This window comes from Lepidochelys kempii, chromosome 1 (genome assembly GCF_965140265.1).
Source record: "Lepidochelys kempii isolate rLepKem1 chromosome 1, rLepKem1.hap2, whole genome shotgun sequence".
NCBI classification, from domain to species: Eukaryota; Metazoa; Chordata; order Testudines; family Cheloniidae; genus Lepidochelys; species Lepidochelys kempii.
Window position 1 is genome coordinate 335747690 of NC_133256.1, and position 24525 is coordinate 335772214.

The window sequence follows — 24525 nt, forward strand, 5'->3', positions numbered from 1 at the left end:
GCAGTGAGAGATAAAAAGGCATCTTTTAAAAAGTGGAAGTCAAATCCTAGTGAGGTAAATAGAAAGGAGCATAAACACTGCCAAATTAAATGTAAAAATGAAATAAGAAAAACCAAAAAGGAGTTTGAAGAACAGCTAGCCAAAAAGTCAAAAGGTAATAACAAAATGTTTTTAAGTACATCAGAAGGAGGAAGCCTGCTAAACAACCAGTGGGGCCCCTGGACAATCGAGATACAAAAGGAGCTCTTAAAGACGATAAAGTCATTGAGGAGAAACTAAATGAATTCTTTGCTTCAGTCTTCATGGCTGAGGATGTTAGGAAGATTCCCAAATATGAGCCGTCTTTTGTAAGTGACAAATCTGAGGAATTTTCACAGATTGAAGTGTCACTAGAGGAGGTTTTGGAATTAATTGAGAAACTTAACAGTAACAAGTCACCAGGACCAGATGGAATTCACCCAAGAGTTCTGAAAGAACTCAAATATGAAATTGTGGAACTATTAACTATGATTTGTAACCTGTCCTTTAAATCAGCAACTGTACCCTATGACTGGAAGATAGCTAATGTAACGCCAATATTTAAGAAGGGCTTTAGAGGTGATCCTGGCAATTACAGACCGGTAAGTCTAACGTCAGTACCGGGCAAATGAGTTGAGACAATAGTAAAGAATAAAATTGTCAGACACATAGAAGAACATAAATTGTTGCACAAAAGTCAACATGGCTTCTGTAAAGGGAAAGCGTGTCTTATCAATCTATTAGAGTTCTTTGAGGGGGTCAGCACACATGTGGACAAATTCTATTCAACTTATTCATAAATGATCTGGAGAAAGGGGCAAACAGTGAGGTGGCAAAGTTTGCAGATGATACTAAACTGCTCAAGATAGTTAAGACCAAAGCAGGCTGTGAAGAACTTCAAAAAGATCTCACAAAACTAAGTGATTGGGCAACAAAATGGCAAATGAAATTTAATGTGGATAAATGTAAGGTAATGCACATTGGAAAAAATAACCCCAACTATACATACAAAATGGTGGGGGCTAATTTAGGTACAACTAATCAGGAGAAAGATCTTGGAGTCATCGTGGATAGTTCTCTGAAGACATCCACGCAGTGTGCAGCGGCAGTCAAAAAAGCAAACAGGATGTTGGGAATCATTAAAAAAGGGATAGAGAATAAGATGGAGAATATTTTATTGCCCTTATATTAATCCATAGTATGCCCACATCTTGAATACTGTGTACAGATGTGGTCCCCTCATCTCAAAAAAGATCTACTGGCATTAGAAAAGATTCAGAAAAGATCAACTAAAATGATTAGTAGTTTGGAACAGGTCCCATATGAGGAGAGATTAAAGAGGCTCGGACTTTTCAGCTTGGAAAAGAGGAGACTAAGGGGGGATATGATAGAGGTATATAAAAACATGAGTGGTATGGAGAAAGTGAATAAGGAAAAGTTATTTACTTGTTCCCATAATATAAGAACTAGGGGCCACCAAATGAAATTAATGGGTAGCAGGTTTAAAACAAATAAAAGGAAGTTCTTCTTCACTCAGCGCACAGTCAACCTGTGGATCTCCTTGCCTGAGGAGATTGTGATGGCTAGGACTATAACGGGGTTTAAAAGAGAACTGGATAAATTCATGGAGATTAAGTCCATTAATGGCTATTAGCCAGGATGGGTAAGGAATGGTGTCCCTAGCCTCTGTTTGTCAGAATGTGGAGATGGATGGCAGAAGAGAGATCACTAGATCATTACCTGTTAGGTTAACTCCCTCTGGGGTACCTGACATTGGCCACTGTTGGGAGACAGGATACTGGGCTGGATGGACCTTTGGTCTGACCCAGTATGGCCCTTCTTATGTTCTTATGGTCCTTTCCGGCCTTAAAAGCTATGATTTTCTGGCAGCATGGCTTGTGTCCTGCTGAGGTTTCCTTTGATAAAGTTGGATCTGAAATTTGTGTGTTTGTATGTATGGGGGGAAGGTAACTGTTATATTCTCTTTTGTTTTCAGTTCTTGTTAATGTCCTAGAGGATTAAAATTCTGACCATTAGAGGTAAGATTTTCCATATATCAAATACCAGTTAGGTACCTAAATAAGGATCAGGTTTCAAGAAGTGCTCAGTATTCAGCAGCAATAACTGCATGGGTACAAATCCTTCTAAACACAGCCTGGTTTGTGCTCAAGTCGAGGGTTAAACTGTTTGCCTAGTTTCCAGATAGGAAAACATTTTCCCCTCAGCCCCACGACATACTACCAGTGACTTAGGGATGGTGAATAAAGCTGGGTAGGAAACAATTTACTCATTCCATTAAAATTTAGGAGTTTTCCTGTTCCACACTGGGAAGAAAGCAAGACTTTTTTAAAAAATTGGGGAGTGGGGAGGGGAAGAGCAAGCCACCCTAGAAAGCCAATAGCCTGGTGGTTAGGGCACTCACATAGAATATGGTAGATGCAGGTTTAAGTCCCTGCTCTGGCTGAGTCTGAACTGGGTCTCCCATTTCCCGTGTATGTGGTTTATCTAGTGCAGGGGTTCTGAAACTGGAGGTTGTGACCCCTCAAGGGGTTGAAAGGTTATTAGGTGGGGGGTCGCGAGCTGTCAGCCTCCACCCCAAACCCTGCTTTGCCTCCAGCATTCATAATGGTGTTAAATATATTAAAAGGGGTTGCACTCAGAGGCTTGCAGTGTGAAAGGGGTCACCAGTACAAAAGTTTGAGAACCATTGATCTAGTGGACTATAGGCTATCCTGGGATCTCTCTCTTTCTCTGTGTAACCAGAAAGTCCATCCTGATCCTAAGGAAATTTTTGTTGGAACATTTCCACAAAAAGTTTCAGTTTCAATGAATAGGCATTTTCCAACAAAAAATGTTTCATCAAAAAATGGCAACCAACTCTAGTGGTAGAATCTGTATCTGGAGCATTGCTAATGTATCTGGTTGTACTTTCCGACCATCCCCACAATGGGTCTCACCAGCCCTTCTCTGGCATTTATTTATCGGGGGGAAGACCACAGTCTCTTCCTTGCCTATGACTTTGTACCCAAGCCATATGTGCTGATGCCGTGGGTGCTCCGGGGCTCAAGCACCGACCAGCCTCAGCTGTTTGGTGGTGCTGCCGATCAGCTGTTTGGTGGCTGGTGGGAGGCACTTGGGGGGGGAGGAGAGCAGCAAGCCGCAGGCACCACAAACCAGAACTAGCTCCCAGTCTTTGGTTAGGAGTTCACCCTACAACTGTACTCTTTATAGAAGCTGGAGATTGAAGAGACCTCTGTGATCAATTTATTATCTTGCCATTGCGGGACTGTTGACTTTACATTGGTCCCACCCATCTCTGGAAAATTATAACGAGTGGCTCCAAAAACCAAACAACCCACCAACCCTAAAGGCACTTGCCTGGGAACTGTGAAAGTATCTCACATTTGTCAGGCAGACTCTAGAGTTGCAGAGCTGGCTGTTTACGCGGCTGTGTTATCCTTGTAATCACACAAATACAGAGCTGTACAGTTCCACATGTGGGTTAGTACAGGGAAAACTTGAACAGCTGTAGCCTGTGGGTATTTGCTGTTGATGTTTAAAATCTTCTGTTACATATTTTATATTTTGATGCCCTTAGACATTTTTTAAAAGGTTGCTTTCATCTCCCCCCCCCAATTCCCCTGTCTTGAGTTATTTAAGGAATTTGTCTCTGTCTTCCTTAGAATATTGTCAACCTCCTGCTTCTCCTCAGAGAAGAGTGTTTTGTTTGCTTATTTTTGGTGCAGTCCGGGGGTATAACAACTTGTAACATCCCATGCCGGAAGGAGAGGGAGAATAACCCAGTGGAGAAAGAGACAGTAGCCTGACGGTTAGGGTGAGATCCTTGGGGTGGGGAGATTTTACTTCAATTTCCTGCTCCATCCATAGACTTTCTGTGTGACCATTCTGTGCCTCAGTTTCCCACCTGCTTTAAAAAAAGTGGGAATGATACCTTGAGGTGGGTTGTGAGGATAAAAACATTAAAGAGGAGCTCAGGTACGATGGACTTGGGTGCCTTACGAGTGCCTTAGATAGAGTATTCCATAGGGGAAGTTCTGCTAATTACCTTGATATGCTGACACTTTAAACTGGTGGCCTTCACAATAGAATGCTTTATTTTCTAAAGTTCTGTGAAAACCAATCTCTTTCACTTAAATCCAATATTTAAACAAGTGGCTTCTTCTCAGGCTAATTTGTCTTGTGTCTTAACAGTCTCCCATCCCCACAATTAGCCTTCGACGTCTGTCTGAGCTATAGACGCTCCACAGGGGATCCTAATATGTAGCCTTATGGAGGGGAGTGCGGGGGGAGAAGATTCCTGGCTCTGCTGTTTGCATGTGGTACAGCCAGTGTGATCAGAGCGCTAACAGAGCAGGCTATGTAATTACATGTCTCTAGTAAGTGTGTTAGCTCCACAGGGAGCTGAGTCCATTTGGAGAGGAGGAGAAATAGATTTTATTTTTTTGGGGTAAGGTGAAAAGGGTGAGTGCATAACCCAGTTCTCACTCGAATATGATAAAGGTAATTGTTGCTCTCAAGTGAATGCCTGGCGCTTCCTGGTTCTGCTCCTCTCGTTCATTGCTCATGTCTGTATTATGCAGACGTCTGCTTTCCAAAGAGAGGAGCAGGTTTTTATGAGAAGAGAGAAGAAAATTGCCCATTTTGGAAGCGGTATGTTGTGATATTTATTAGCATTGTTTCTGCATCAGTACTGCGGGGGGAAGGAGCAGAGAGTCTGGGATATTGCTGCTTTATCCACAATAAAGATAATGACAATTAAATCAATTAATCGTATTCAATATGGTGGGTGTGGGGGGGAGGGAGAGGGTTGTATCCTGTATTCTAACCTCTCATGTAGGTGTTTGATATGAGTCTTGTGTTTCTGCAGCTTACTGTAGCTTTGTACATCTAATCTTTAAATATCCTGCAGCTTCCGATATCTCATTCTTCCAGCAGGCTCTCCATTCCATTTCTCTCCTCCCCCTAGTGTAAAATTTGGCCTAGCTTCAGCTTTTTTCCTGGATTGAGAAGGGGTGGTTGTTGTTTGTTTGTTTTTTTCCTACTCCATCTCTAGGAAAATGCTATCTGACCCTGATTCTGGATTTCTATTTTTGTAATTTGCTGTAGGTGCTGCTGGATGCTTTGCTGTGATACAAGGCCAAAGGCTGACCAAATCCGAGGGAGGATTTGTATGTAGGAAGAGAAGGTTATGGCTGTTCAGCGTGCTCCAGAATCTGCCCTTAGCTTGTTGATGGTAAGTGCTTGCTGAAATGTGGAGCTTATTGAGGGGCTGGTGGGGAGATTGCATGGATCCTGAGCAGAAAATCATTGAGAGACCATGTTGACTACATGCTTTTCTTTAATAGGTCCTGGAGAACTTTGAAAATGAGTTCATTTGGAACATACATAGAAACATTCCTCTGATGGTGGTTTTAAGCATATTGACCACTAATAATGTTCATATTTTGAAATGCCTTTAATATACAGGTATATTTGCATCTTGGTTTATCCCAACCTGTAGAGACTTCCACATAGTTCATCATATGAGAATCTAAAATCTGTCTTTTCTTCCTTCTGCTTTCTCTCATTTTTTCCTTGCTAATTGCAAGACAGCTAAATGCCAAGGAGTCTTTCCCCCCATCAATCCATGTACATATGTCTTTAACAATGAATGGATGCTTAGAGATGATGCTGTTATCATCATCTGGTAAACCAGTGAATAGTCACTTGACTAGCTAATGAGTATGCTGGATGTGATATTGACGACAACCTGTAGAGAGAAATGGCTAGTGTTTATATGAGACATTTACTACATGTTGCGCTACTGACCTACTTTTCAAAGTTCTGCAGATTTATAATATTTCAAAGAAGATTATTTAGCATAAAACGTGGCGGCTGAGTCCAGGAAAATAATGGTATCTTGCTGCAATTAAAATAAACCTTTGGTGGCATCAGAGATGGATATTAAGCTTTATTTTTGTTTCAATCTCTCTCTCTCTCTTTTAAAAATCATTTGTGTTGCCATTTTCTATGCTGCAGCATAAGAAGGAATTTTAGTGTAAGATCTCTGCTGGATTTGTTTGTGTCCAAATGTCTCCGTACCATTTCCACAAGAGGCTTTTTACAAGCAAAGAGCAAGTGCAATATATGTGTATATATATATATTGATCTTTGCTTTCTGACTGAGAAAGGGAATGTCTCCTGGAACATAGCATTTGCAGACATGATGAGTTTATCAAGGGGATGCTGCAGGATAATAGGTCTGTAGCGTCTTGAGTTGTTAACAAAGGTCAAGCTGAGAAGGGCAAATCTTATGTCTGTTGCTTGAAACCCTAAATACGCTATTAAATGTACTGATGATTTGTTTTTATATTTGTTGGAGACTAATGTGCTATACAGGCTGCCCTTTCTTTCTTCCATCTCTCCCAGGCTTTTTAAATGGTCTCTTCCTTTTCCCTGCCTCTGACCTTTCACAGGTATACTAAAAGGTCCCCAGCTTCTAAAGCAGTCAGTGCAAATAGTTGTAGGAGGAATTATTTATTTTGTTTTACTTCTGTCTTAATTCTCAGCCTGTATTTTTATCTTTCCAATTTACCCCCCACCTTGTTTTATTTCTTTTAGCCAGTTCTGTATGTTGGGTGAAATTCTGTCACTGTGCAAAGCTGCCTGAAAAATGTGCACCCAAAAATCTGAGTTTCTACAGCTCTGTGCACAACAAGGCATGCCCACATGTATATGTATCCTGTATTCTACCTTGCAGTACTATTTTCTGAAGTTTACTGTGCATCTAATCTCTAAATATCCTGCAGCTTCTGTTATCTCAATTCTCATGCACCTGTATGTAACATAGCGGCAAATTTTGTGGTGTAGATCCCTTTAGTGGCTACTTCGCTAGTGCATAACTGCCCAATACTGCTACCAGCTATTGGAGCTACTCCTTTAGCTCAAGTGGTAGGGTTGTGTGCCATGGATCTGAAAGTCTTGGTTTCTAACCCTTCTGACAATCTCTTTAGAGGGTTGATATAGTGCTGGGACAGGGAAATATGCATTGAAACTCAGTAACAAATGCCCCAAGCTTCTAGGTTCAAATGTCTCTCTGGGGCTTCTGTGCAAAGGGGTGTTGTTCTGGCGTATTCTGAATGGGATGAAGATTTGTAGCTAAAAAAATTCCACTGCCCTTTTGCCTCTGCTGTTTTGTTTTGTTTTGTTTTGTTTTGTTTTCTGGTGTATGACGAGATATAGCCACCAATCAGAATCCCCGCCTTTGCCTCTATTTAAAATGCATGCTTGAGCAGCCTGCCCTTGGGTCAGTAACAACTACTTACATCATCCTGCTGTAATGAAACCTTTTCTCCGAATTCCCCTACACTAAAAGGATTAAACCCTTCACCTTCAGGAAATAGCTCTTAATGCTGTGGTGGGCTATCCACATCAAGGGAACCTTTTCTAAACATTTTCAGTACCACACTTTCCCATCAGTAATGTGTGCCTCAAGGGTTCCATCATCCTTTTTTTTTTTCAGGCACAAAAGCAGTGCTGTTGGAGAGGGGTTACTTCTCTGTGCATGCTACAAGACTACTACTACTTAGCCTTTAAATGGTTCTTCCAACTGGAGATCTCCAGGCATTTACCTAAGGTGGTGATGTGATCTCTATTTTACAGATAGGGAAATCAAGGCAGTTAATGGGCTTGCCCAAGCTCATACACACAGTAAGTCAGTGGCAGATATGGGAATGTAGATGACCCAAACACTGGACCATACTGCTTTCCCAAATGCCACTGGCAATTGTCATGGAAAATTATAATTTGTGGTCATGCCGACGGCATGCTAGGCACTTCCCATAGGTACCAGCTGAGTATGCCGCAAGGGGCTCACAGATTAAGGAAAGACAGGCAGGCAGGCTTGGTCTGCACAAGGTTTAACTAATGGTGTGATCTAGTTAAATCAGTGCAAACCTTGTGTGGACAGTCTTATTTCAGTTTATTATTATTTTTATTTATTTATTTGTGTAGCACTAGTGCCTAGCAGCCCCAGTGATACACCCAGGACTCCCATTGTGCTAGGACCTGTACAAACACAGAACAAAAAGACAGTCCTTGCCCCACAGGGGCTGTCTTTTTGTCTGCTTTTACATCAAAATAATCATGTCCACACAGGCTAGAACTAGCTTAAATAAACTGGTTTAAAAACAGATTCAAGTTCAACTGGTCCAACTTTCCCCTATAGACAGAAGTCAGGGAAGAGGCCCAGTGAAAGGGCTTTTTTACACAAATCCAAATTGGGTTTTTCCTGCTGTAGAGTTGTTACATTTAATACAAATAGGAACGGACTGAAAAGTTTAAATGTGAATCCCTTATTTCTTGGCAATGATCCTTCATTATTAGAAATGACTTGAGCCTGGGCAGTGCCTTGCTTTGCAGAATTCATGTTACCAAGCTGCACAGATTGCAACAGACAAGCAGTGTCACTTCCTCTGGAACCGAGGAAGTAGCCTGCTACAGAGCATCAGCAGTTTTATCTGTAGGATCACCTGATCACTAGTGTCCAGGTTGCATCAGCCTCTGTGTTCCAGGAGGAGTGAGCATTATAAGGGTGTAAGAGCAAGTGTATCTTCATCCCAGACAAGCCATTGCATTTTCTGTGTCAGGCTCTTTAGCACTGATGCAACAACAGTACAAATTTTATGTTCATCTGATCAGTCTGCTGCAATGTTTTAAAGCAGCAGACAGGTATTGATCATGGGGGGTTTAATGACATAGTAAGTTATGTTACCTGGTTTCTGTTGAGACAGCATCACAGCATTTCATCCAATTAGTTCTCAGGGATGTGACCTTTTAGAGTACCATAGGTTAAAACACCTTTTAATATGCACTGATTGACTGCAGAGGTTCAGAATGGGAAGGCATCAACCACAGCTGTCCTCAGCAGTTAAGCCAAAATGCTGCTGCACAAAGTGATCTCCTCCTGTCATGTCACTCATCTTTCCATTGGCTCTGCTTCCCCTGTATCTCACGATGAAGCTTCTCTTTCTCCTCAGCAAGGGCGTGGTAGGCCCTACTTCCGTTCACATCTGAGCTTTCGTCTCCTGCTTCCCCTCGTGTTGTCTTCACTGCCTCCTATCTAGCTAATGTAGCATCCCTATCTGCCTGGATATCTCTTTTAGCGCCAATCTCCTTACAGGCTTTGATGGACAGACCTGGTTCTTCTGGATACCACCTCCAGCCCAGCAGGGTGTAACTTCTTTAGTTTCTTCCCATATGAATTTAGTTGGTGGTGCCTCCAGCCGCCTCGCTCCTTCCAGGCAGGGTCACCAGGGCAGCTTGGAAGGAAAATTACAATAACACAACCACATACAATATATGCAACACAGTCATTATACTAAACAGGAAGTAAATATAACATAACAGGGTAAACCACTACTCTCACGCTCACTGGTGGCCATGCCGTTAATACCCGTGAATTTCCCCTGTCACATGACCTGATATTGCAAACCAAACAATTAGTCTCCTGTTCGTACATGTATTTTGTAGGGGCCCTTGATAACTCGTGACAACAATATCTTCCGTAACAGCAATAAGCAACCTAGCTGACTTCATTCAGTACAGCCCAAAAGATTCTCACGTGGGATAAAATGGTAAGTCCTTCCATGGATTTAATAGGCTGCAGGTAATAAAATCCCCAAACCTTCAGCCCCTGGCTTGAGGACACAGATCAGGGAGTCTCCCAGACCATTTCCCTGACCATCTAAAAGATGGTCCATTCACAAGTCCATCAATGATTCTTCAGTTCAGAGATGGATCTTGACTCCTCAGCCACTGCCGACCACTGCTGAATAAGTGATGATCACAGCTGGCAGGGATCCTCTTCATGCAAGAATGAGGCTGCTTCTTGTCCCAAGATTTCCCCTCACCACAAAGGGATGCAGGGGTCAGGTGCAGATACAAAACTCCACTAAACATCCTCACTCCCCTAGAGCTCAGACAAACTCACAGTGGTCGGGCAGCCCTAAGCTAGCTGCCAGAGCAGGAGAGGCTGATTTTACCTAAGGCACAGAAGCACTAACTCAGGGACAGGGGCCCTGCCAGCTTGGGGGAGGATAGCAGGTGTGGCTGGATGGCCACCAGTGCACCTCATCAGGGGAGGGGTAGTGTCTGAAGGAAAGGAGGGGGTAGAGTCAAATGATTGACAAGTAAAAGCCTCAGAGCTAGCCTGGCCAATAGGAAGTGAGATGTGCCCTCTGGGAGCCATAGGTGCCGAGTTTCTAATCTGCCAAGGGGTGCTCCCCCCCGGCGCCACCCCTTCCCTCAATGCCCCAACTCCGCCCTGCTTCTTCCCACCCCTGCTCCATCTCTGCCCCGTCTCTTCCTGTCCCGCCCTCTCCCCTGAGCACGCTGCACACTCGCTCCTCCCCTCCGCCCTCCCAGTGCCTCCAGACATCGCGAAACAACTGATCCGTGGCAGGTGATAGGCACTGGGAGGGAGGGGGAGGCACTGATTGGCAGGGCACACCGCCGGGCAGGAGGCACTGGGGGGAGGCAGAGGTTCTGATGGGGGGCTGCCAGTGGGTGCTAAGCACCCACCATTTTTTCCCATGGGTGCTCCAGTCCTGGAGCACCCTTGGAGTTGATGCCTATGCTAGGAGCATTGAGAGGGTGAAGCCCAGAAAGGGTAGGACTTACTGTGGGACAGCTCATGAGTCTCAGGGTGCATGCAGGGATCCCCCTGAGAACTGGCCTCTGGGTATCTGGAGGCAACAGCCCTCAGCTTGGTCCTTTCCCTCTTCAAGGTGGCTCCCGGTTTAAAGAGCTTTGTTGGGAAAACTCCCCACGCAGGCAGGGCCCCTGTCCCTCGAAATAGTGTCTCACTTACTTGGGTGCCTAGCAGACTCTGAATCTGCCCTTGGCCCCCCTTTCCTCCCCAGGACAGTGCATCCCCCTGAGTTGTTAGCGCACAGAGACCCAGGAACCTAGGTAAGCCCCCTGATGGTTACACTGAGGTGCTTATTTGGCCCCCATTACCATAGTATCTGAGCCCCTCATGGTCACTGTTGGACTTAACCTTCCAATACCTTCTAGGGCTACATAAATGATCAATAATAAATGTCAGCCCTCCCTAAATAATGTTCCATTTAGAAATCATGTATATCTTAGTACAATAGTAACGACAATCGCTTGTGTTTATAGAGGCATCTTTGGTCCCAAAGAGCTTTGTAAAGTTTAAAACATCACTAACACTATGAAATAAAAATAACACTGACAACACCTATCTATAATATCCAGTTACATTATAAATGGAGGATGCTGAGGCACAAGGTGGGATTCAGGATACCTGGGTTCCACTCCAGTATCTTTGTGAATTTCCTACTTAAGATAGGCTATTTCAAAGGAGCTGAATGCAGTCAGGTCCTGAATTGCACTAAATCAATGGGCACTCAGTTCCAACTCCTTTAGGTTCCTTTGAAAATCCCAGGGCCTGTTTCTCTGTGCCTCGACTTCTCCCTTTTTAAAAAGGGAATAATACTTCCCTCTCAGAAGTTAGACTTAACTCTTCAGAGTCTCTCAAACACTTCAGAATGTTTGGCCCTGATCTTACTTCTGTTGAAGTGAAAGGCACAAACCTCAAGGGCTGGCCCTTGTGCTGAAAGGCCTTTATACAGGAGTAGTAGTGCTTATTATTGCTACCAAACATATAAAATGCAATGCCTGCTTTTGCTGGCTTTAGAGGTATTGGTCTTGATAACAGCTTTGACTCTTCATAAACATAGGGCACAGAGGGACGGCTAAATTTACATCCACTAAACCCATCCTCGTGAGTGCAAATTGGGTAGTTAGCAGCCTACCCAGCTTCCATGTGCAATGCAAGTTTTGGGCAAGTAGATGCTGGACCAGAGAGCCCAAATTTAGATCCCTGAACTGAAGGAAATGTGTTCTATACTATTCAGGCTGTGCCCGTTACATCTATGGCAAGACAGCTTGGTTTGGAGGATCATATTAATGCCTTTGGGAGAAGCAGTGTTACAAAAGAAGGGTGAGCTCATTCACTATCTAACTGTAAGTGTCACTTCTCAGGCTGAAATTATCTCACTGTTTACTACCCTCACTCAGTATATGTAACAAGCACAGGACATTTTAACCTTGTGGCTCTGACCTCTACCTACCAATTAAGTGACCTCAGCCCCTCGGATGTAGATCTGAGCTGCCTCATTCCTTTCAAGCAAGCGAAAAGCACACAGCTGTTTCTACACAGGGCTTAATGCAGAAGCACCTGCAGTCCTCATTTGACTTCAGGGGGTCTTCAGCACCTGTTGGAGGACAACACCGTGTCATCAGTTTGTAAGGAGAACATTCTGTTGCTTAGAAATGGATAGTGCAATATTGCCTAGAATCAGGCCAGCAGCTGCCTTTTCACCCTCTCGTGCCACTGTTTCAAATTCAAATCTGAAAGGGTGAAATGAAATCACCAGACCAGGTGATCACATAGTGCTTATTATAATCATAGCACCTAAGAGTCCCAGTCATGCACCAGGACCCCTCTTCTTGCAGGGACTTTTACTAAATATACTAATTTGTGGTTTTACCACAAGCCTTGGGCATGAGCTGACGTGTAGCTGCACAGTTCCAAGATCACCCTCCCTACAGGCCAGCTCTGCTGGTTGATGTGTTGGAGGATGGGGGCGGAGGAGTCAAGTAGCTGCTCGGGGGGGGAGAGGGGGAGTGGCCGACGCCCAGCATTTTATATAACACTTTGGTCTAATTTTGGTTGTTGGGTTTAGTGTGCAGGCGCTGGGTTGTGTGGATGGCCTGTGATAAACTGGAAGCCAGATGAGATGATCTGGTAGTCCGTTCTGGCCTTAAACTCTATAATGCTTGCTCCTAATTACCCCTCCAGGCCTGGACTCTGGCCCTCATTTATTTTTGTGTAATTCTGGAACGCTCACCACAACGATATCGAGGCTCCATTCGCAGTGTAAACTGGTGAGAGAAAGAGGCCAGGATGTTAATATTACAAATACAGAAGCCACTTAATTCAACTCAGTCAGGTTGAATCCTTGGATTGCAATTAACCTCTTTGTGATGGGATCTGTTATGTGATACCTGTGCTATTTTAGCTGGAGAATGATGAAATTATTACCATTGTAATTCTGTTACAGCACATGTGACTGATTTCCTTTTCTTTCTTTTTTGCACACATGGTTTTTAAAGTGTGAATGAGCAGATGGCAATGTTTCCATGCCTGACTTTTCCCCTTTATTACCATGCTCAAATCCAGGCACAAAACAGAATGCTAATTTGATGATGTTTACTAAGGATAAGGTGGTGGTTTTCATTTCAGGAACATTTTTCAACCACTCATTCAGAATGACTGGGAAGATTTTTTTTTAATTATTATTTATTTTTTGTCCAAGACATAGTCATCAATTTTGTATGAGATTATAGAAATTGGATGTTTCTGGGAATGAGTTAGTGGGCATTTGAGTAGGCTTTCAGTATGATTAATGTGAGGTTCTATACAATTAAGAGACAAGTGGTCAATTAGCAGCATGGATGGATCACTTGGTGTATTGACAATGAAAGTTCTCAGAGTATATTTTTTTAAACAAAAATTGATTATTTGTTAATTTGACAGTGTTGATTTATCCCCAAGACATAATTAATAATATATTATTTCACCCAAAATATTTCAGTTTCACGTGTGTAACAGTCCAGTCTTTACTTACTGTAGTTATTCAATTCCCTGAACTCTGGCTATGCAAGTCTTAGGGCTTGTCTACGCTAAAGGGAAAAGTCGATCTAAGCTACACAATTTGAGTTACGTGAATAGAGTAACTCAAATCGATGTAGCTTAGATCTACTTACCGCGGAGTCCGCACTATGCAACGTCAATGGGAGACACTCTCCCATCGACTCCCCTTACTGTTCTCGACCAAATGGAGTACAGGAGTCAACAGGAGAGCGATTGGTGGTCGATCTGGCGGGTCTTCTCTAGATCCACTAAATCAACTGCCGATCCATCGATCACCACAGCGTCGATCCTCCGGTAAGTGTAGACAAGCCCTTATTTCCATAGTAACTCTACACTTATTTCTCAATACAATGAAAAGCGTTTATTCCAATTGGCTAATGATATGAACCAGTCACAGTATAGGGAGTTCCAAAATTTCTGTATGGTTACTTCTCAATAAATACAGTGAATGTGCAAGTCTCTGTAATCTGGCAACTATATTTCAGCCACTTATATTAGCTTTAGGGTCAATAAAAATGTATATTTTTTGAAAAAATAAACAGATTTTTAAAATTTAAATCAGATTATTTTGATTTTATTATGTAAATTACAGTATGTTTTTCTTTTTTAAAAATAAAACTAATTAAAATGAAATCTGAATTTAATACAAAATATGTTAAGGCCTAAATTTATTCTAATCTCTTAAAACACCTATATAAAAAAATAACAATGCTGAATCCATGATCCTCCATCAAAATCTTTGAGTTAAAGGCTGCTTTTCTATATAAAAAAAAAATCTAACTTTTGAGGTCAAGCTTTATAAATGTGGCACGATAGATCATGTATTGTATTAAAGACTTGTTTTGTTGAATAAAAATACATTTTATATTCTGTTTTTGTGTGTTTAATTAAATTCCAGTTACCATCCTAACAATCCTAAAGCAACTTGACATAAATTGTGAGCAAAACATTAATTATCTAATAGATAAGCAATATACCATTCACCATTTTCTAACTTACTAAAATGTACAATTAATTCATTAGAATCTGAAAATATTAAGCTATATAATGGGTTAAATAAACATATATAATTATAGTTGCATCCTCCAGGGTAGAAAAAAATATACTAAATCTGATGTAAAAGGCTCTATTTGGTTGTAAATCAACATGTTGTAATGGTTATATCAACCAATGGGAAAACAGCTGTAGTACAAATGGACAAGTTGATTACAATCAATGAATTAAATTGACTCAGTTCACGAGGTGATTTAAATCACATTGATTTAAATCAATCCACCCCTGAGTTTCATTTTAGAGCAGTTAGCCAGCAACAAAAATGGCTGCCTCAGCTTCGAAGAAGCTTCAAAGTACAAGACAATAAAATAATACCAAAAAAGAAATCATAATAAAAGTTTAAACTTATTTCTCTTTTTAAATGATCTTTTTTACTATCCCATAGCATGTTAACAGAGTGACTAAGCTGTATATATTTCCCAGAAGAAGAGTTTTGCACGTTGAAACCTCTTGCTCCATCAAGATTGTACTGACCCTTGAAATAGACAAATGTGAATAAACAGATCTCAGTATATGGCACAGAACATGCTTTAAAGGGTCATTAAGAAGCACCGGATCAAAGTTATTTGGGGTTTTTTTTAAGAAAGAAGAATGAATTTAAAAATCAGTGCATGGTTTGTTCTTTCAGAATAGGTAAAATGAGATGTTCATACCATTCCCTTGTCACTTGACATTGAGCAGATGCTTCCTGCACATGTTGTGGTGTCAGCATGGCCTTTTGGGGCAAACCAACTGTTAAATAATAGCATGCACTTGTGCTGAGCAATATGGACGGGCATCTCATGCTCCAAGAGGCTCAGATATGAATGCACACAACTAATATTCCTTAAGCACTGCTGAAAGATGTTTGAAGTGTAAGGTATTAAGGTGGGGCATTCAGTAATGAAGCCCAAGGAGCTGATGAGGTTATGAGAACTGGCAATTTGGCTACAGTTCAAAGAAATAAAAGGCAGTGGTGAAAGGACTGTAGATCACTTCCAGTGCCAGTTCCAGTCCTTGGTCCTAATCTTTAAGGCCCTAGAAGAGCTGGGGACAAAGCTTCCTTGAATGATGCCAACAGCCAACCAGAGAAGATAAGATTGAGCCCAAGCTTAATTCTGTTCAGAGTGTGTTACAAAACCCACCTGTTTGCAAAAGCTTTCCTTTGATAACTGAAGACAAAGAATTGCAATGGCCAAGACGGTACAAAGCGGCCAAATGTAGGAAAGGCAAAGAGCGGAATCCACTAAGGACAATTGTACAATTCTTAATTACCTTATCTGGTGCTCAGCTAGAGCTACCAAAACTAAAATACTCTCTCTCTCTGTCAGTGCAGGATTGTTCCCTACAATGAGTTCTCCCTTGCTCCCATCCCAACTCATCTAACCAGTTTTAAACCGTTAAATATCTAAAAAGTAACTCCTTTATGGGGTGCTCCAGTAATATAGATATCAAAATCCATTTTGAGCATATTTCTCATCTCTGGGCAGCCTGTGATCCTGAGACTTGAAGCCTCTCCGGTTTAGTTACCAGTAACTTGGGTAACATTAATGGAGAAATGTTGTATAACAAATGTTCAGACTAATATACGTTTGATTTTTGCAACTAATGTATTAAAGTAAAGCCAGAGACACAGCTTTGCAATAAATGTGGTTGAAATGTTTTTCATTCTGAATAATCTGAACATAATTGAAACTTAATGGTCAAAGGACAATGTATTTCCAGGTAATTAATTATTGGCCATGATAGTTGATAACCTAAAATTATACCTTGGGCCATTAACCGTAGGTCAGTAGTAGCCAGGGACATGCCTAGTCAAGGTCATTATTTCTACCATGGTATAGGCTACTGTAATAGGAAAGCATGAAAATTAGCTGTATTAAAACCTGTTTCCCCACTCTCTTCTCTCTTCAGCGATACAGGGCAAATAGTGCCCTCAATTACTCTGGATTTATAATGACTTTAATGGATTTACTCAGCATTTATACAGGTATCAATCTGAGCAGAATTTGGCATGTTGTCTTAAACATTTAAATTAAATAATTGCGTTATTCCATCTGATGCCACTGCCCATTGTAGATAGAAGCAAATGTTCTTTGTGTCTGATCTCACTCCAATTCTTAGTGGATAAGTGTCCACAACCCGAAAACAACTACAACAAGGCATACTCTTGTTAGGCGTTTCAGCAGTAGGCTGAGGAATGAGTGGCTCCTGGAGACTGAACTGTTATCTCATCTCTGTTTCATTAGCAGTAAACACTGCATCCAGCAGACAGTTTTGTAGGAAAGAATTCTTTATTAAGCATTCTGACTGGCCAGTCTTATATGCTGAAAATTTAGTGTGTGTGTGTGTTAGCAGCCTGGCCTCAGCTTGCATTCCTGAGACCCCTTGGTGTCACACAAAACAGGATCCCTCATGCAACCTGACCCTTTCTCCAGTTCCAACTATCATCCTACAATCACTACAAATTTTCCTGCCAGCTCAGAGCTGAGGCACATTAATGCTTTGGGGGAGCGTGTCCTACTGTTTCTCATGTTCCACCTGTTTTGAGGATAAAACAATACCCAGAATTGTCCAGCTGGTTCTCACCAAACCTAAACTCACCGAAAGAAGGATGATAAATAATATCTTGAAAAGAAACCTGAGAGTCACTGAAATAACTAAGACTTCTTTTTTTTAAATTGAAAAGAATTACAGTAAGAACTATCGAGTAAGGATAACATATTACAGTAACATCTTTCTTTTAAAAATGGTGATAGTCATGTTCACTGGTGGCCAAGGTTTTACATATTTGTTACATTAAACACAGCACAATAATGATGGTGTATCTTGTTTGGTTGTGTTCATCAAGTGTCCAGAAGTGTGCTAGGCAACTCCCATTGCATAAGATGGCTTCCTGCTCAAAAGAGCATAGCCCCATGGAAGTTAGGCACCTAAATACCTTTAAAAACCTAGCGCTGAGCTCTTCAGGGTAGAGAGTTGTCTTACTCTAAGGCCCCGCTCTTGCAATGGGACTGCACGGGGGCACTCGTGGATTACAATGATCCCTAAAAAGCCAAAATAGGGACCAGGATGGGGAAAGCAACAGAGCACACAAGCAATGATTGCACTGAAATGTGATGTACAACTTATTAGTGCTAAGATTTTTTCCCCTCTTAAGTTATTTTTTTTTTGAGTCAGGTGCTGATCAAGAAAGGCAGCTTAATCAAATAGCATAAGTTGATTTCACGTTGCATGGAGCCAATATCACTTTTTGCATCCGTATCAAAGCAGACTTTGCAAACACCTGTATGTATGCTCACTGATTCAGTGAAGGTAAAGGTCTCTCATCTTTATCTCTCATTTTCTTTGTATATCCAGTAGCTGATGCTTTCTGTTTGCTTTCCCATGCCTTGCGATGGGACATGCATGTAATTTCATTAATTGTGTCTCTGTTTTGGAAGGCCTATGCTTATAGCGTGAACACATTTTTAATAGCTTCTTGTCAGCCTAGATGGATGTACATTCAGCTTTTTCCTGGGAAATAGTTTTCGGTTAGAATAAGAGGCTTCTTGCCTTTGGATGCAGTATTTAAATTCCATTAGGGACCACTCATTATTTAGCACGTTGTGAATCAACGCGGTAGGGAAGATCAGCAAAAGAACGTTAATTAGAGATGGCCCAAAACCAAGCCCCAGATCCTGACATCTCTGAACACTGGGGAAGTTTGGATTTGGATCCACTTCCAAACACTCCAACTTTGGGTTGCCACTCATTACAGCATTTTTGACAGTGGTCCTGTGGTTAAGTTTGAAGAAGCCACTTTCAAATACAAGTTGCAGTTTTGAACTTTCTACACCTGTGTGCTCACACACCTGTGCCCGCACACATACTTTCACATGACATTTTTCATGTATAGCCTCAGGTTTATTTGTAAAAAATGTCTGTGTAGTTAAGCCCTGCCAAGCTGCACACCCATAATGTGCACACTGGACACTTTTGAGACCTAGTTTGGACATGTGCCAAAGTGTGCCTGACTGAAAACGGGTTTTTTGGAATATAATATAATGGAACTGAAGAATATGATTCAGTCCTAGATGTGTTTGAATTATTGACTCATTGATGGGCAATAATAACTTTATTGCCAAAGTCAATATATGTAAAATACATACTTTCTGTCTTATTTAATGACTAACCTCTTGCTAAGAGGGCAATCAGGTGGATATTTTCCAAGCAGTGCTCAAATTCTATTATTTGTGAGTAAAATGTATATGTAGAGAATTTTGAGAATTTGTTTCTTAGAGACAGTGAGGGAGTCATCTTGCCATCAATGGCCCCATTCCTGCAGCCTTTAATCGACCTGAGCAGTATTTACTTACACAAGTAGTCCCATATCAATTGACCACTCTTTGATTGATGGTTGCAGTGCTAGGCCTGTTGATTTCAATGGAATTTTTGCCATATACTTCAATGGGAACATGCTTGGATCCTAATTCTCTTGGGGATAAATTCTGGTTTTGGCGACATGAGTGTAGATTCAGAGTAACTTCATTTTCCCCGGTAAGGTTAATTCTGATTTAAACTAATATAAAAAAGAGCAAACGTCGGCCCTTCTCTTAGTGCCTAATATAGTTGTCAGAAACTACAACACACAAAGCTCAGTCCAACCCTTCTTCGCACTGTAGTCCTATGGTTTCAATCAGTAAAAATTTCTCATATGGATGAGGGTAACAGGACTGTGGGCATGTGCGTTGTTTGACTTTGGGGTTATTATTGGCTTATTGAATATTCCTGTTCAAAAAAGGGTGACTTCTTAGTAGTGATGTGTCATCAAATGTGTACTTTGCGTTGATATTTTTAGGTGCTAAAGCCACCATTTCAATGAAGCTGGGGTGGTGAAAATTGTCCATAACATTTTAGATATATAATTAAAGTACCATCTGCCTCTGAAATGCAGCAGATGTATAATTGATATTCACTGCTGATTTGCCACTTGATTTTTGAAGACATTCAATGCTATAATAGTTTATACAGTGGGATTCTAAATACCCATGTGAGAATTCTCCTCTGCACTTGTTCCCTACCAGAAGTATAACTATCTTTCCTAGCGCTCAGAAAGTAGAAGCAGTAAAAGATAATTTGCAATAAACCAAGCCAAAATGTTACAGCACGAGGATGTAAATAGATAAGAAGCTGCCTGACATTTTAAAAATTTCAAAGAGCGCCGTTCACTCCTGTAAAATCACAATTTTAGGCCGAAATGCTTGTTAGAAAAATTAAAATGTTACTCCCAGAAATAAACAAATCTTCTGCACTAATGAGGATCCATGCCTTATAACTCGGATTAGAAAGAGGGAGAGGTTTTTGCTTTTACGTGGAAATGTAGATCTCCCATTTGAAAATATGAACATTCCAGCAGCAGAAATGTTTAGGTTTTGGGAAATCAGAAGACCAACTGTAAAATGAAAGGCAAGCTTTCTTCACTGGAAGAACTGCACAGATGATAATCGGATTGAAACCCATAGCAGGTTGTTGGGGTATGTAAGGGTTAAGTAAAGACCTGAGTAACTGCTAGATTGGTACTGGGGAGGAAGGCATGGGTTTTTCAGCCTTTACATTCCACTCAAATCACATTTTCAAGCTTGTCTCCATAGCTATAAAGAAGCATATATTTTTTATGTTGTTGATTTGGTTTGTTTTATTTATCTATTTATTTAATTGAAAGCTGAGATTCTCTGGTAATTTCATAACTGGAACTTGGGCCTTAATAAAAGCATCAAATATCATGAGCCTTCAGATAAAACTGCGAGAGGGACTGGAAACATCTCTAATCTGTTTTAATTCTTCCTGAAAATAAAACCCACCTACTGTTTTGTTTTGTTTTTTAACCAAATTATTGACTGTTTTGCTTTAAAAAGACACCTCCCTCAACTTGAAATCTAGTCAATTTTAAAACAAAGAATTAAAAGTTTCAGGTATAGCCTCGAGTTTCAGTACTCGAGTCCTCCTTCTAATTTTGTAGTTTTAAAATCACATTTCCTTATGTTTCTTGTAGATGTTTTTTTCTCTTCCCTGTTCCTGCCTGAAAAGATCACTTCTATTTTTTGGGCAACGTTTTGGGGTTTTTTTGGAAAGGTCTCAGTTTTGTCCCAATAAGGAACAAAAACTAATTCTGAAACTTTGACATTTTTCATGAAATGGAAATCTTCTTTTCTGGCCAGCCCTACTGGCAGGACATGGGAAACTGGAGCTGACTAGCTACTAGTGCTGTCAAATATACAAAGTAAACAGAGAAAATGTTTTTTCTTTAATCTCTCTCTTACAGTCATGCTAGATGTTACACGTAACAACAGTAAGGGCTTGTCTAGACGGGCACTTTACAGCACTGCAATTTTCTTGCTCAGGGGGGTGAAAAAACGCCCCCCTGAGTGCAGCAAGTTTCAGTGCTGTAAAGCTCCAGGGTAGACAGTGCACCAGCGCTGGGAGCTACGGAGGTGGGTTTTTTAGAGTGCTGGGAGAGCTCTCTCTTAGAGCTCCGCTGCGACTACACAAGCCACATTAAAGCCTGCTGTAGAGCGCTTTAACGTTGCCAGTGTAGACTAGCTCTAAGGGTTTGTTTACACTGAATGTGGAGGTGTGGCTGCAGCATGTGTAGACATGTCCGAGCTAGTTTTGATCTATTTATCTAGATCAAAGCCAGCTTGAGTAACAATAGCAGTGAAGCCATGGCTGGATGGGTGGCAGCTGCTTAAGTATATAGCCAGGGTCCAGGTGGGGCTAGTCAGTGAAGACGCCCAAACTGCTGCAGTTGCTATTGTTACTCAAACTAACTTTGATCAAACTAACTACATCAGCTAGCTCGTGTATGTCTAAATATGCTGCAATCACATATCCTGTTTTCAGTGTAGACGCAAGTGTGATTTTTTTTTAAGGTAACCATATAATTTCTCTTTGGAGGGTCCTACTTGGTTTTATAACATTTTTTACAGTGCTTTGACATCTTTGGATGAAAGGGAATCTATACGTGCAAAATATTCTGTATTTTTTTATTCCTGTCGCCCTGGTCATGGACAAGGACCCCATTGTGCTAAGCACTGTACAAACACAGAACAGAAAAAACAGCACGTTCACAAAAGAGCTGGCAATCAAAGATGAGGAAAGGGGCAACAGATGGATACTGACAGATGGGGGAATACAAAGAAACAATGAGACAATATTGGTCATCAGAACAGCCTTTGTCAAATGGTTTGTAGGCTTTGTGGCAAAGGAGAGCTCTAATCTTCTTGGGCCTGTAGCGAGCTTTTGCTTCCCTTTCTAGGGTAAGGAATCATTCTGAAGTCAGCGTACACCAACTCTAACACGCTCAAGCTCCAGGGTGTGGTGTTTTAGCAGCAGAGCTAAGCCAGAAGTGTGTTGGGAGCGGAAGGCATGCGTGGATGAGGACAGTGGGAGAGTGATGGGGTGCGGAGAGAAATGCAGAGGAGATGGAGACTTGAAATGGGTATGGAAAGAGGATATGGGGAGGGAGTAGACACCAGCACAGACATAGGGAAGGCATGGAGTTGCGATCCCAGGTCTTGGAACTGGGGGTGCTTCGTAGGAGGAAGGAGTAGACCAGATGCTGTCTGCCTATAGGGCACATCAGCTAACTGAATATCACCAGACTCTCTCTGACATTTTCCTTGCTCTTAAATTGGCTGTTAACATAACTTCCCTGTGCTCAGATTTTGAATGCTGCCTTGAGGATTGTGTGCAGCACTCACTTTTTCCATCAGTGTAAATGGATGTATTAGAACATGTAGCTCTTCAGTAATAAACAAATCTCAGCCTTTGAAAATATCAAGAGATTTAAAAAAAAAACCTGAAAAAATAACACAGCACGCAGGAAGCAAATGACTTCTTGTGATCATTAGCTATCACTGTCCTTCTAATAACATGATAGTCCGTTAGATTGTGAGCTCTTCCGGGTAGCGGCTGGTCCTCTGTACAGGAGCCAGTACTGTGGGGGCCTGATCATGACTGAGGCCTGTAGGTGCTGCCAAGTTATTGACCAATATTAATTAATTAATTATTGTCAAGGTTCCTTCCCCACTCTGAACTCTAGGGTACAGATGTGGGGACCTGCATGAAAGACCCCCTAAGCTTATTCTTACCAGCTTAGGTTAAAACTTCCCCAAGGTACAAACTTTTATCTTTTGTCCTTGGACCTTATGCTGCCAACACCAAGCATGTTAAACAAAGAACAGGGAAACTGCCCACTTGGAAATGTCTTCCCCCCCAAATATCCCCCCAAGCCCTACATCCCCTTTCCTGGGGAAGGCTTGATAAAAATCCTCACCCATTTGCATAGGTGAACACAGACCCAAACCCTTGGATCTTAAGAACAATGAAAAAGCAATCAGGTTCTTAAAAGAGAATTTTAATTAAAGAAAAAGTAAAAGAAAAACCTCTGTAAAATCAGAATGGTAACTACCTTACAGAGTAGTCAGATTCAAAACATAGAGAATCCCTCTAGGCAAAACCTTAAGTTACAAAAAGACACAAAAATAGAAATATACATTTCATTCAGCACAACTTATTTTATCAGCCATTTAAACAAAACAGAATCTAACGCATATCTAACTAGATTGCTTATTAGCCCTTTACAGGAGTTCTGACCTGCATTCCTGCTCTGGTCCTAGCAAAAGCATCACACACACAGACAGTCCCTTTCTTTCCCTCCCCCCTCCAGCTTTGAAAGTAACTTGTCTCCTCATTGGTCATTTTGGTCAAGTGCCAACGAGGTTATCCTAGCTTCTTAACCCTTTACAGGTGAAAGGATTTTGCCTCTGGTCAGGAGGGATTTTATAGCACTGTATACAGTGCTTTATATTTATGACAATTATATTATCCTGGAGTGTTGTTTATTCCAAAATTTTAAGAGCAAGAGATGCACTTTATAATCCCAGCATACACACAGAAAGTTAGAAACAAAACAAACATAAAAATACTTTATTTCCTGGAACCCAGAAATCTAGCACACAACAGCCAATTGCAGAGGAAGAGAGAGCAAACTGCCCCCTACAGCAGAGAGGCATATTTCAACTCACGTCGCTCCAAAGTGATGCTCAAGACCTAAGGCTAGTCTACACTACAAAGTTGGGAGAGCTTAACTACATCGCTTAGGGCTGTGAAAAATGTCATGCCCTGTGTGATGTAATTAAGCCAACCTAAGCCCCAATGTAGACACCACTAGGTTGCTGGAAGAATTCTTCTGTGACCTAGTGTTGTAGCAACCAGGCAAGGTACTAACAAAGTTCAACAGCACTTTATTTTTAAAGTGGAAACCTCTTTACCAAGCTGCTGCTGCACCCTCGGTAGCTCTCACTCCGCGTCCTCAACTTCCCCCCCCCCACTTTCTGTTTCCTGTCCTTTCAGACTCCCAACAGCCAGTGCTCCCAGTTCTAATAATTACAAGCGGCATCTAAACACCACATTCCCTCCTCTCTTAAGAAACGCTCCCACTTAAAATAAACACTGTTGTTCTAATCAAGGAACAAATATGAAACAAGATACTATACTGTTGGCAGAAATATTACAGTGAAAACACTGTGGATACTACATAACATAGTTTCTAGTCCAGACAGGTGGTCGTCTGGGTCTGACAAGCCGTCTCTCAAGCCCCGGTTCCAGTGCAATGTCTTGTTGTGTTGATACTACGGTGAAGTCGTCCAATGCAGACTGGGTGTTGGCATAATCTCCTCGTGGTGCAT

General features: G+C 41.5%; 1 protein-coding gene across 1 annotated transcript in view; it reads left to right on the forward strand.

The window, feature by feature from the left end:
* The first annotated feature begins 4381 nt into the window (after positions 1-4381).
* FRMD4A (FERM domain containing 4A) overlaps positions 4382-24525 on the forward strand; it is a 573140-nt gene continuing 552996 nt past the window's right edge. Inside the window, exons 1-2 of the mRNA XM_073328715.1 lie at positions 4382-4689; positions 5146-5272. Coding sequence (XP_073184816.1) covers positions 5228-5272 — 45 coding nt within the window. The 5' untranslated portion in view covers positions 4382-4689; positions 5146-5227. The remainder of the gene's footprint in view (positions 4690-5145; positions 5273-24525) is intronic.